We start from the raw sequence: 12969 nt of genomic DNA on the forward strand, positions 1-12969 counted from the left end.
AGTAATCTTGCACTTTTATTTTTGATCCCATAGTTCTCTGTCGTAAATCAGCAACAATGAATGCTGCTTGCCATTTGAAAATAACAGTATATGTTAAATCATATGTAGCGTTGTTGACGCTTGGTTGCATCGACATCTGTCTAATTAGTAGTGGGATGTACAGGAAACATAAAATGACATTTTATGTACACAAGCAGATAATCATGGATCAATTTTAGCAGCCTGCGGTACTGTTAACTCATGCTTCATGCTAATCAACATGGTTAGGCACCAGCAGTTAATGGGTCCTAGCTGACTGGTTCCGACCCTGCAGTTGCCAATAAATCTTCTTTTTTTTTGTTGTTAGGATAAAATCTTAAGTATGTTCCTAGTAATAAGGTAGTTTAGATTAGCAAAACTAAAAATTTGTAGATGCTGTCATTTGAAAGTGAAATTTATGTCTTTTCTGCTTTTAATACATTTTGCATCATCAGACAGCAAAACTAGCTTGGTCCATTTTGTTTTCTTTTTCTCGTAGCACACTGAATGCTGCACCTAGCTGGCAGCTCTGCTGGGACAGCTTTGTCAGAAGCAAAAAGTTTTTGCTGAAATTTCAATTCTAGTAAACACAACTCTATTTATAATAGGTTTATAACATTAATTGGCACCTGTCATACTTGTTAATGCCTCTCTGAAACATAGCTCTAAGATACAGAACACTGAGAGATAAACTGTGAGGAATAAGGATTTAATGGATGCCTTAAGGATTATATCACATAATCGCTACAGTTCACATGAAAAATGTCAAAGGGAATATTTTATCCCTCTTGAAACATTCATATATAATATAAATGATTAGAGCTGTATCCTATAGACCTGCCAAAAACTTTTTGGACTCAAAGAAGATTCCCTGAAAAAAAATTAATCTACAAGCCTGGCTGTTTTAGATACATTTTTAAACTACAAATCAAAGAAAGCAAACAAACCCCCCCCAAATCCTATATGCACAGGGTTTTTATGGACTTGTTTTGTTCCAATTTGTATGGACTTGATGCCAGCTTTTAGATAACCCTCTTCTACAGATGTCTGTCCAGGCTAGTTAACAAATATTGCTGTATGTTTTACCTCTGTTTTTAGGAGTGGCTTTGGGTTTCACTAGTGTGTTTTGTTACAGGAGGCCAGATTCTTTGCACAGTGCTGCTGATCAAACCTGGTGCATGGAGCCATAGTCTTGCAAGGATCCTCCGAAAACTAGACCTAGAAAAATTTAGTGTGGTTGGAATGAAACACATAAACCTGGAACCAGACGTTGCCTTAAAACTCCTTTCTGCTGAAGTCAAACAGGTTTGTTAAGAAACTGACAGATCTGTGGCTACGCTTCTGTTTAGAATGGGGAAATATGTTAGCCAGTGGGTAATCCATTCCTGAAAAAAAACAAAAATTCCTATCCGGGATTTCTGAGTAGTTGTTGGAAGTGAGCTGTATAGAACAATCAGCTCTATAGCCCTATCAGGCACAAAGAAAGCTGACATGCTGAGGGTTTCTTTTATCACATGCCATAAAGAAACAGACCTGGTTTCTCTAAAAAAAAGTCTGCAGGATATGGGCAATACAGACCTCCCAGGAATCTTTAGTTGCTGATTTACAGTGCTGACTCTTTAACTGCAAAACAGGTGTCCTGTCTTTCTTCCCCAAGGTCATTCCAGGTAGGGTACATCTAAGGAGCATACCATGCTCCCTGCACGTGTGCCTGGTTTTCCTTCCATGTGTTTAAACCTGGGAGCTGGGAAACGTTCATTGCACTGTCAAAGAATATATACCTCTGGAGCCCTGTTACCTTGTATTGCATTACACATACAGCTGAACCTCTGCTCCAGGAGCGTGTGTTCAAAAGTCTGTAAAAATGACCTGCAAAAGGAGAAAATTGAGTTACTGTCATTTCTAATACCTACCAGGCAATAAAGAGGGGGTCTTTAGTAATCTTGGGGTATTAAGGGGTTTTCTTAGGTAAAGACAGATTAATGTTTCTGGTTTTTTATAGCATTAGAATTTTTTTTTCTCAACCTGAAATATCCCAATAGGAGTGTAAAGGTATTGTGAAAGCCAGGAAACTGAAAGCTGGGCATTTTAGAGGAGTTAGGTTGTTTGTTCTTTTATTTTAGTTTCCTTGAAAAAAACCCAAAATTCTTGTTAATTGATTGCTTTCATGAAGACATTTAACCAATTAGCTTTTACAAAACGCAATCCTTTATAATTGATACTGCTCTTGGATTAAGTTGGGAAGTCTTACAGCACTGTCATAGAAATTCTTAATATAGAGTCTTCTCTATATTAATATGTAGAGTCTTCAGAAGAAGATTGGAACATGCCAGGACAGTGCTCTAACATAACCATCAGTCAGGAAAAATTAATACCTTCTTCATGATAGCATAGCGATGGAGCACAAACACCTGATTTTTAAATATTTACAGACTACTGGCAGGAGGGATATAGTAGCAATTAGAGTTGATGGGGAAGTGCTTTCCAATAGAGTTTGTAATCATACAGCTAAATACAGAAATACTTGGTTGGTTATCTAAAACAAAAAACATTTTTAAAAGTCCAAATATCTACCTTGGGAAGAAAGGTAGATATATGTGGGGTAAATTTGAAGAGAGGTATTTTCATAAAAATTTTCTCTTGGTTTTAGAGTTCTCTAACACACTAGAGCAGCTGTGGAGCATTGATTTAGTTTCCTTGAAAAGCTGGTGACTAATGAGTTTAAAAATTACAGGCTGTTGGGTTTTTGTTGATAGAAAAAAACCCAGGTTTTAAAAGTGAGAAAGCAGAGATAATAGACTGCCTTTGGCAAGGGGGGAATGGACAGAAGGAAATGCTTTCTGCTATAGAGGGGCTTCTTCTCATTTTTAGAACACATCTGTAAGTCTTTCATTCATGAGGGCTGAAAAAGGCTGAGCTCCCAAGATAAGTAGGTAGATTTACAGAAATCTTCAGCATGCTTCAAGGATTGAGTTATTTTGAAAATCTGGCTTGTAAGTGTTACAATGGCAGCTGGTAGGGGCAGAACTATTTTTCACAGCTGAATTTCATATAAAGCATTTGAATTGGAGGGATATTCATTGTTGATCTGTTTCTCAGTTTAGGGGACAATGGGATACAATGCTGTTTTTAAAACAAGGCTCTTAATATGGAGGTAAATTGATGAAATTTAGCATCTCCTGTTGAAGAACATGGAGCCGATGTGTCTGACCCTCCTTGAAATTCTGTCCAGGACTTTTTATTTCCTCACCTGGAGCCTGATCCAAAATCCTTTTCCAGATATCTCCCATGCGCTCTGCGATGTGCCAGTTTGTTTTGTGTACGTAGTACTTGATAGCAGATATGAGTTTTATTCACTGGTAGCAAGATTACCTAGCATCTCCTTTCTCTTTCTAATGTATTATTCACATGCATGTTGACAAACATCCTCAGCAACATGACCTCAGATCCATGATTGATTTTTTTCCAACTTAAATACTGGCATTCAGCTTCTAAGTAGCGTGTGGCCTTTGGCATACAGTAAATAATGAATTGGGATGCTGTTTGCTGAGGTTATCTAATCACAGGAGCCATAATAATAGTTTTTATCTGAAGTTTAATAATAATTTTTAAAAAAATAACCAGGTAAATAGAGCTAACGTTGTCTTCTCAGCTCTTGGCATGACCTGACTGTGTTCAGACTGTGAGAAGCGACTGCTCCCAGCAGGAGTTCTGCCCATGGAGCCTGCATCTCCTTTCTGCGCTTCTCCAGCAGATCCAGTGCTGCAGAGATCTGCAGTTCTGGCTGCTAGCTAGAAAGCTTGATTTTACAGTGGGACCTGATCATTCTGTTGGGGATTACCTGATATGATTGCTTGCAGTAGCAGGTCACTGGACTCAATAACTTCATGGATTCCCTCCAGTCCTATCTTGTGATTCTAACGGTAGAGGCAGAAGGACAATTTTGCTGCTTTTTAATCCCGTTACTCCTCCAGAGCTAGCGCACAGCTGGAACTTCCTCTCTGTGTGCATCAACAAAATTGCTCACTGAAATCAAGTCAGCTGCACATGTGCAATCTCATCGCAGCTGCTCGGGTATCAGCAAGGACATGGTTTGAAGACGGTGCAGAGACAGGATGTAAATAAAGGCATCATTTGGCTGGCAGAGTCTATAGCGGATGTGAGGATCTATCAGAAGGAAAAGAAGTCACCTTGACTCATTGACACTGTCAGTAGCAATTAGAAACAATGCCATCTTTAACCCAAAGTCTGTGCTTTTGCTGGAGAACAGCTGAAAGGCAGGAAATAGGCAAAACAGTTTTGTTATGTAGATCTAAAAGCACTGTTTAGAAGCCCTGGAGCAAAATAATTTTATTTATTTTGGTCTTTAACAGAAACTATGCCTTTGAACATATTCTTTCGCAGGTGTTTCTGACACGGATGACATATTATATCCAGTCCTTTTGAACATTGTCATTAAGTAATCATCGCTGTTTTTCATCTCCCAAACAGAAGGCCCTAGAGAAGTGGATTATATACATATTTTTAAAATATGTTATATCCAGTCCTTTTGAACATTGTAATGAAATAATCATCGCTGTTTTTCATCTCCCAAAGAGAAGGCCCTAGAAAAGTGGATTATATACATATTATTTAAACTAAGAAAAGTTTTCAAGCAAAAAAGGTTTATTTTGTATTATACAGAACTGAATGAATGTAAAAATTTTGCAGTATACTATGACATGCTAAAACACTTCATCCTCATCTAAACAGAGTGCTCGTATCACAGGAGAGCCTGTGAAGCTTTCCTGTACGTTTCACATGTGCAGCCACGCGATGTGACTGATGTCCTGAGGTTTCCTTTGCCCTGTATTTCTATGGGGTGGGAGGACTGACAAATATCACCACCTGTATCAAATACCTTACATAACTAAACAATTTAAGAATAGTGAGGCTTTTTCATGGATCATTTTGCATTTTCAGATACAGGGGAGAATATCAGGATTGAGCCTGTGATTTTCAGTTTATAGCCTACTTCTCAGAAATGCAGTTTAGGAGGACTGCAAGCAAGAGAAGATTCGAGTCAAAGTTAGTGAATGGTTTCATAATGATAGAAAAGCAGAAGGGGCCTTGAAGTATTTTATCTCCATATTTTTAAATTAAATTATAGGATTTATTTTTTGACATGTTTTATCTAGAGAATTGCCATACTCTGGTTCTTTTAGAAGATTAAAAAACAGAGGCATTAAAACCTTTAGGGGTCTGAATGATGCGATTCAGCTGAATCAAATTGTGTTTTTTCCCCTTGTTTTCATTTTCTCAGAAATTGGAAAAAAGTAAATAACCAGGGGTTGGTTCAGCCAGTGAGCTGAAAATGCTGCTGTTTGTAAGCTGTACAGAACACACAGCATTGGCATGGAGCTTCTCTGTAGCACAGGCATTGCCACACTGTGGAGGGCAGGGAAACAGAGCTGGGTGCTACTACCACTTTATTAAGGAGGAGGCAGCCTACAGCTGCTGTGGGCACCCTGACCTCATTCATGCTCATTGGAGACATCTGCAACAAGCCTGGTTGTTCAAGGTTTTTGCTTAATTAAAACAGTCAGCAAAGCTGTGAGTGCTCTGCTGCCCCTTGGTAGCCTTCTGCCCCAGGTACTTGCTACCTCTCCCCACGCTTCTCAATCATTATGTCTGTCTCCAGCCTACACATTGGACTCTTCTCACTGCTGCACTGGTTGCTAGTTATTCTTACCACTCTTCCTAAGTTATCTTAAAGATGCTGGGGTGTTTGACCTGCACAGCTACAAGAGGAACATCTCTGCTCAGGGGTAGTTGCAGGCTGAACTGACCACACTTGGAAAAGAAACAAAGGAAGAAAAATTTGTCATGGAGCACAATGCATCAGTGGCGAAGTCAGGAGGGTGAACTGTTTTCTTTCAGCCCCTATCTAGTGCCATGTTCTGAGCCCTCCTTGTTTTAAGATCACTATTTCTGTAGTCCTGATCCTTACTAATATATGAAGTTCTATCACCCTCTGGGAGAAGCTGGGCTGTAGCAGCAGGGGGTATGTGGGGGTCCTTCCTTCTGTAAATTCAAAAAGAAAAGTTCTGGTATTTGTAATCCATCATTTTGTGTCAGCAGAAGAATTAAATGTGGGTCCTTATCCCAAGGCATTTATGACCCTGTTGATATTGTTAATGTCGGTTGGCTTCCACCCTATCCCTATGTCCCACTGAAGGTAGAGTGAAAAGCATATTGCATAAATCAAAGGTTCAGCAGTAGACAGCTAAACTGTAGAGTAGCAATTTGTTTTTGTCCTTAAACACTGAAAATGAACTCCACCTCCAGTACCTAGCATGTACAGATATGCAGAACAAGTCACGGCACAAGACTTCTAGAAAGAGAAGTTTGTTCCCTTTCTTACTACAAGATTTAGGCAATTACTGGTAAAGTTGTTTGTACGTTGGCTGTACATTGGCTGATCTATGACCACAGGGACTAAAACCACAAGGTCTTATGGCTTAAGCTCAGTGCTTAACTTTTTCTTTAGCTCTATGTGGACTCAGGGTGGGAACTAGACCTCCTATTATCTGGTGGATGTCACAACAAACACTGACTTGGTGGCCATGGTGTATATAATCTAGAAGCTCTGCCTGCAGAGACTACTAGCACGTATATTACAAAGAGGAGAGAAAGGAAAAAGTAATGGCAGATCTGCTTGCTTCAAACAGGGAAGAGTCTAGCCAAAGGAAAGCCGGGCTGTACCCAGTGCTCACCAACACTGTTCATTATAACCCATTCCATCTCTGTTATTTCTTTTCAGGATCTTGCTGTTTTAGAAGATCATTGTACCTACCTTACATCAGGCACTGCTCTTGTGCTGTGTCTTCAGAGACCAAATGCTGTGAAGAAGCTGATAGATTTACTGGGACCAGAGGATCCTAAACTAGCCCAAGCGCTAGATCCGTTCCTCTGGAGGGCTCAATATGGCATCAGCATAGTCCAAAATGGATTTTATGGTAGGTTTTTGTAAAAAAAAAAAAAAAAAAAGGTCCAAAGGCTCGGGTATTCCAAAGGAAAAAATATATTATGTACTGTTACCTGCTGCATTGTCAATACAGGTCTAGCCTTGGCAAGTAATAGAGACCGTTATTCCCTGGAAAGCTTTCATTGTTTTCTTGGTGGATGAGCTGGGTATGTCTTAAGCTATGAAATATTCTCCAAGAAGGTATATTAAAAAATGTTTCTTCCCAGAACAGTCCTAGATCTGTCTCCCATCAGAGCAGATTTCCTTTGATTTCTTCACTGCTTGGTCATTTTGTACTTTTAGCTTGGTTATTTTGTAATTATCCCCAAGAACCCATCTGTCTTCTATCTGCTTGTGTGTCCCCTCCTGATAACTTCATAACCCGTTGGCCACTTGCAACCAGATTTCACAGAGGGATAAAAGACCCCAAGATACTGAGTTCCTGTAACATCTCAAAACATTAATGACCAGCTAGAGAGAGGTGATCAAAAATTGCTCCCACTGAGGAAAGCAGGTAAACTCTGCTGTTTTCCATTCAGAGGCTCTTGCCAGCTGGCACACCAGCTAGTCAGCATCCTCAGTGTGCTGAACCAGTCACAGTTCATCTGCCAGCAGGGAGGGAACTCGGATGTTGCAGTGTGTATTTTGGGTGGGTGGGACGGGAGATAGCTGAGAATGTGGGTGAAGCGTGGGAAAATGGGAAGTATTGCTGGAGAGAGTGGCCTATAGAAGAAGCAAGGGTGTTGCTGGAGGGGGCCTGGGCCCAGGGAAGGGTGTAATTCAAAAATTCATAAGGAATCATTAGTTCACTGCCCATGAAGTGGTTTTCCTCAGTGTGGTACTGATTGTGCTATATATTGTCAAAGGATTATAAAAATAACAGAAGCAGTAAGTGTCTGTGAATACAGGTGAGCTAGCAGGTGCTGTATGCCTTCAAGTTCCAGAAGAACTTTCCTGTCAAGATCCATTGGATTATTTGGCTCCTTCTGTTGTATTCTGTGCTGTCAAATCATCCGCTTTTTTCATCCATATCAAGCAGTCTTTTGAGAGCTGGTAGGGAATGAAGTAGCCACCACATACAGCTTGAGCAAGAGAATCAACCCCTAGATGTAGAACCTTTTTTTTTTTATCAGATATGACCATAATCCTTAGGACCGAGACTAAACTGAGAGATCTCTTATCGTGATTGTGAGAGTGACTGTAGAGCAGGACCTACCTACACAAAAGAAACGATCAGGGCTCTTCAGCCAGTACTTATCCACTACCAGACCCTGCTTCTTTTGCTCTAAAGATTAACGGGTTCTGTATCCAGGTTGCCTTGAGCATGAGAACTTAGCAGTCGCAGCTAAGAATGTGTAATACATACCCAAAACTTAAGATACCCATGCTACAGTTAGAGCATCCCTAGCATAACTCATTAAAGATTAGTTTATGTTAGTCTCACCTTGTCTCTCACTGGGAGTCACAGAGAACTCGCTGTGTTAGAGAAACTCCCAGGCGTCTGCTTAGGGATTCCCTTCAGATCCCTGCTTCCTTCTAAGACTGGGCTCAGCACAGAGCTGAACTAGCTGCCCACCACCTGCCCTCTGAGGCTAGACAGTGTGTTCTGTTGGAGCTAGCTATATGGCTGGCTTACAAAGCCATCCTTGCACCCATTCAAGGAAAATGGGTGCCACTGTAGCTAACGTACTCACTAACTCTGGCTCAAGAGTCTGATCCAGCTGCTATGCCAGGGAGGTGTCTTGTCTGTAAGGAAAGGAACGTTTGTAACCCTTGTACTTCCAATAAGAGTGAAACGTTTACCTACACGTTAAGCAGGAAGAGCTTTATCGTGGCATGAGTGATCATTTGGGGGACCGTGGAAGACCATCTTCCTTTCCTAGGAGGGAATACTAAGCGTTCTTGGTTTTGCTCGAGCTGAGAAAGATCTGCAGTTAACGCCATGTTGCTGAAGTAGAGGAAACTCTAGCTGTGTGTTTCCTCCCAAAGTGACAGGGAAAATTCAGTTAAGGTGAAGACCAGGTTCCAGTGATACCATTGAACCAAGTAATGCAGTTTTAATACTCTGAGGCTCAGCTGCATAGATAAACCTGTGCTTCCCTCATCTCTTCTGGGTCTTAGGAAGTCACTGTATAGTGCTTTTTCTTGAACCCAAAGAGCTCTTACATATGCATTTTATACAGCCTTATACCTTGAGCAAAGTAAGAGTAAAATGTTGCTAGCTTTGGGAGCGTTTGTGTCCTCTGTAACGGCATCGATGATTTAAGTGAGGAAGATTTGACATAGAGGTGCACAACGGAATCAGCACAACTTGTATGTTGGTGACTTACGCAATCTTAGGGTTGTAAACTACTGTGTTAAGGACTCTGGCTATACAATACCTAGAATTATGAAGTTCAAACAGGGCTGAGTGCTCTAAGAGCAGTAAGACATTATTCTCTGAATGGGCAGCCTGCAAAGGTTGTAATATTTCAGAGATTATTTGCGTTTTGTGTATTTGTACCCCAGGAGCATGGATCTGTGCCAGCACATTGACAATCTATCTGAACTCCAGTTATATAGAAATAGCTTTTCCTTCTCTAATATTTTCACCCACAAATCTGAAGACATTCAGACTAGTGCTTTATAACACTGTTGCTTGACAGGGGAATATTCAGATGCTCAGCCTGGAGGGACCTCTCAAAAGTCACTGAGTTCAGTTAATTCTCTCACAGAAAACCCCATCATGTATTCCCTTTCATAAGCATGCACCCCAGCTGAATGATTGTTACAGAACTTCACTGCTCTGATAGCTAGAAATCTTCTTACATTTTCAAACTTAAATATAGCCCTGTACAGTTTCTATCATTTGTTCTTGTGCCAATACCTGTACTTCAGTTCTAAGTAGTTCTTTTTTTCTTTTCTGATCTTTTCTACCCTGATGTGTTTAGCAGAAATCAGATTCCTTCTCAGCTTTGTGTCATGTTGGGTCAAACAAGCCAGGGTCTTTTAGTTTTAACTCTTCAGATGATTCTCCATTTCTTCCGTGATCCTCACATTATTTCTTTGTACCTGTTCCAGTCTCGGTTTACCTTTATTGACTGTGGGTGAACAGAAAAATACACTGTTATCAGCAATGTCTCATACTAATAATGATTTCTGCTGTAAACCAGAGCCCCCAGCGTGTTTGGGACTTGCATTATTGTTACTAAGCACATTTGTTTTACTGACTAGTAGCTCCTTCCCATTCAGTAAGACCAGCCTGATGTGATCCAGAAGCAAGGGAACAACAATGGGAGATTAGAGCTGGTATTGAAGAGTTTCACAGGCTCCTTAACATGATTCCCTTGACTACCCTGTTAGGGAGTGGAAGGAGTCTTGTTTACATGAAGCAGCAGCTGAGCGATAATAGGACAGAATGAAAATACCAAGGCGGCAATAGAACTATTCTAAATATAATGGTTTTAAATGTTTGCTATTACTGTACGGAACAGCTGGCCTTTAAAGCAATTACTTCAGTAAGTTGCACATCATCAATCTCTCAGAAAGATGAGTGTGAGTCTAGAGAATGTTTAATTCATGGCCTGAGAGAATCTTCTCATTGTATTTATCTCTCAGGCTCCAAATCCTATCAAATAGCTGTCCGGGATATGAAGCTGTTTTTCCCAGAAGGGCTGTGCTGCGCTGAGTGTCAGACATTAGAAGAGGAAGAGGTAGGATTCTGCCCTTTCCTGAGAAGTATCTTGCTGTGTCAGAGCAATGGCTTTGACCTTGCTATCCCATGACTTCTTTCATATTATGCTTTAGAGAATGCTTTTCTTGCTGTGTTTCACCAGTGGCCGAGTTTTCCTTCTGTGAATGTTCCTGCCACAGTGTGCTAACTTTGTATTGACCCAGGCAGTCTCGGTGGAAAAGTGCTTTTTCAGATGTGTTTGTTCAGTAACCAGTGCTGTAAATTCAGAAGGGGTCAGGGTTCATACTTTAGAAGCGAAGTTCCCAGATAAGAGGCAACATTGCTTTGGAAGCAGGTCAGAGGGAGGGATAACAACATCAGTGATGATTGCTAAGATGCAGCAGCCCAGAGGCTGTTGGGGTTTTTTACCAGCTTTTCTCGCATAGCGTTCGGGAACGGAGATGAAGTAGGATGGCTGATAATGTAAATCACTGGTTGCTGAGTGTCTCCTACAGAGTCTGTATACATCCAGACACAGCTTGGAGCACTGCCCTATTTGTGTGACAAGAGTGCTGTCCCTTGTGCCCTGCCAGCAGAGGTATCAGTCCACAGCAATGAAAAGGGTGGAGCTGTCTCACCTAAGACATCTCACACTATAAAGTACATGCACTGTTTACAGAGCTGCTGGGTGCCCGCATCCTTCTTTGCTCGCAGATAGAGGCATAAAGACTTGGACTCTTGCCTCTTGGCTTGCATTGTAGGCAGCGCTGAGAAGCCTGCCAGTATTGGTGTGGCCCACTCCTGCTCATCTGGCCCTTCACGCTATGCAGCTGCTGGTCTCTGATTCAAACCACTGTTATTTGTCAGTGGCTGAAATGAAGCAGTAAGTCTTTCCTGCTTTAACTAGTTTTATATGTCATTTCCACTCTGGTAATTTTCTTCTTAAAACCAGAGTTTGAGATGATTGGGTTATGCCCAATGAAGGGATGGAAATTTTTGAGCCTTGCTATGTCCACGTGACGCAGAGGTGACCCAGCTGAGTTAGTCCAAGGGGATTAGCTGTGGAACTGGAAGAAGCCGGCTCCATCTCTAATGTGCTTCACTAATGTGGATGCTCCCCCGCTGCAGCTCATTCCAGAGCATCATGTTGGCACTGTGCTGGGATGCATGGATGTACCAGTTCATTCAGAGACAGAAGAGAGCCACTGCACACCAGTGTGGCACTAGATAGACATCAGACACGCACAGGCCTTAAGTTTCTGGCCTTGAAAAGCTGGGAGCAGAGACCTTAGGAAGATGTCTGGTTACAGAACCTTTAAAAGGATGGCAAGATGCCGTATTGAATTAAGCCTAAATAAAAAAAAAATGCATGGAAAATGTTCTTGTACCTCTAGACAAGCAGGTGTTTTCTAGGCTGGCAATTACAGAAATATGCAACACCGACAAAAGCTTCACAGCTCGCCTAAATCAATGCTTAAGAAGTGTTATCCTTCCTGATTAGGTAATGGTGTTCACATGACTTGCCTCTCTCTCTCCTCCCCTTCCCTCCTGCAGATCTATAACCTGAAACGTGACCCCATAGTCAGTTTGGACATCAGCAAGCAGCGCAAGATCATAAAACGTGAAACAGGAGGGCAACGCGATTTATTGCGCTCTGAGCAGCTGTGCAATCTTGGTAAGGAAACGTGTAACCCTCGTTATAGACTGAGACTGTTATTGATTAATTGGACAGCAAGACAAACCATCTGGTGGCCGCAGGATTTGGTATTGATGTCCTTTCAGAAGGAAGAGACAACTCTGAGCTGCAAAGAACAGCTCCCGGGGAGTCCAGCCATTTAACTGTTGACCTGCCAGGCCTTTCCGCTGCCACTGCTTCCTTGAGTTTAAATATAGGGCTGTTCAGAAGTGCTGACCTTACCGCCAGCAGAAGAGCAAGCACTGTCAGCACAGCTAGTTGTAAGCAACCGTGCACATTTCTCTGCTGAACTTCCTCAATGCATTTCAACACCAACTTGTCCACTTATGGTTTGCATGTCTATTCAAAGCCTGCCACAGAAGAGACCAAGACACCATAGGGATGGGCGATTGTGAGAGTTTTGTTCTGTGGGTAGATAAATAACAATTTATGCAGGGAGTGCTGTTGGCAGCGTGGATGTCTAACTCTCAGGAACTGGACTGAGATCTCACTCAGTTCCCACTTGCTACTGAACAGCTGCCAGCTCAAAATTACTTCCAGTTATCCCTAGTCTGACTTTGATTTGAAGTTCTACAAGCCTGCCAGTTCCCTCAGATG

General features: G+C 41.6%; 1 protein-coding gene across 5 annotated transcripts in view; it reads left to right on the forward strand.

The window, feature by feature from the left end:
* DNAAF8 (dynein axonemal assembly factor 8) overlaps window positions 1–12969 on the forward strand; it is a 95578-nt gene that overhangs the window by 69875 nt on the left and 12734 nt on the right. For 4 of the 5 annotated variants that reach the window (XM_027796402.2, XM_055806422.1, XM_055806423.1 and 1 more), the window contains 4 exons: window positions 1154–1323; window positions 6821–7016; window positions 10622–10716; window positions 12231–12351. In XM_027796402.2, the coding sequence (XP_027652203.2) occupies window positions 1154–1323; window positions 6821–7016; window positions 10622–10716; window positions 12231–12351 (582 nt within the window). Of the gene's footprint in view, window positions 1–1153; window positions 1324–6820; window positions 7017–10621; window positions 10717–12230; window positions 12352–12969 lie in introns of those variants that run through there. The other variant, XM_055806424.1, reaches the window with a different exon arrangement.

Source organism: Falco peregrinus, chromosome 5 (genome assembly GCF_023634155.1).
Source record: "Falco peregrinus isolate bFalPer1 chromosome 5, bFalPer1.pri, whole genome shotgun sequence".
Taxonomy (NCBI): Eukaryota; Metazoa; Chordata; class Aves; order Falconiformes; family Falconidae; genus Falco; species Falco peregrinus.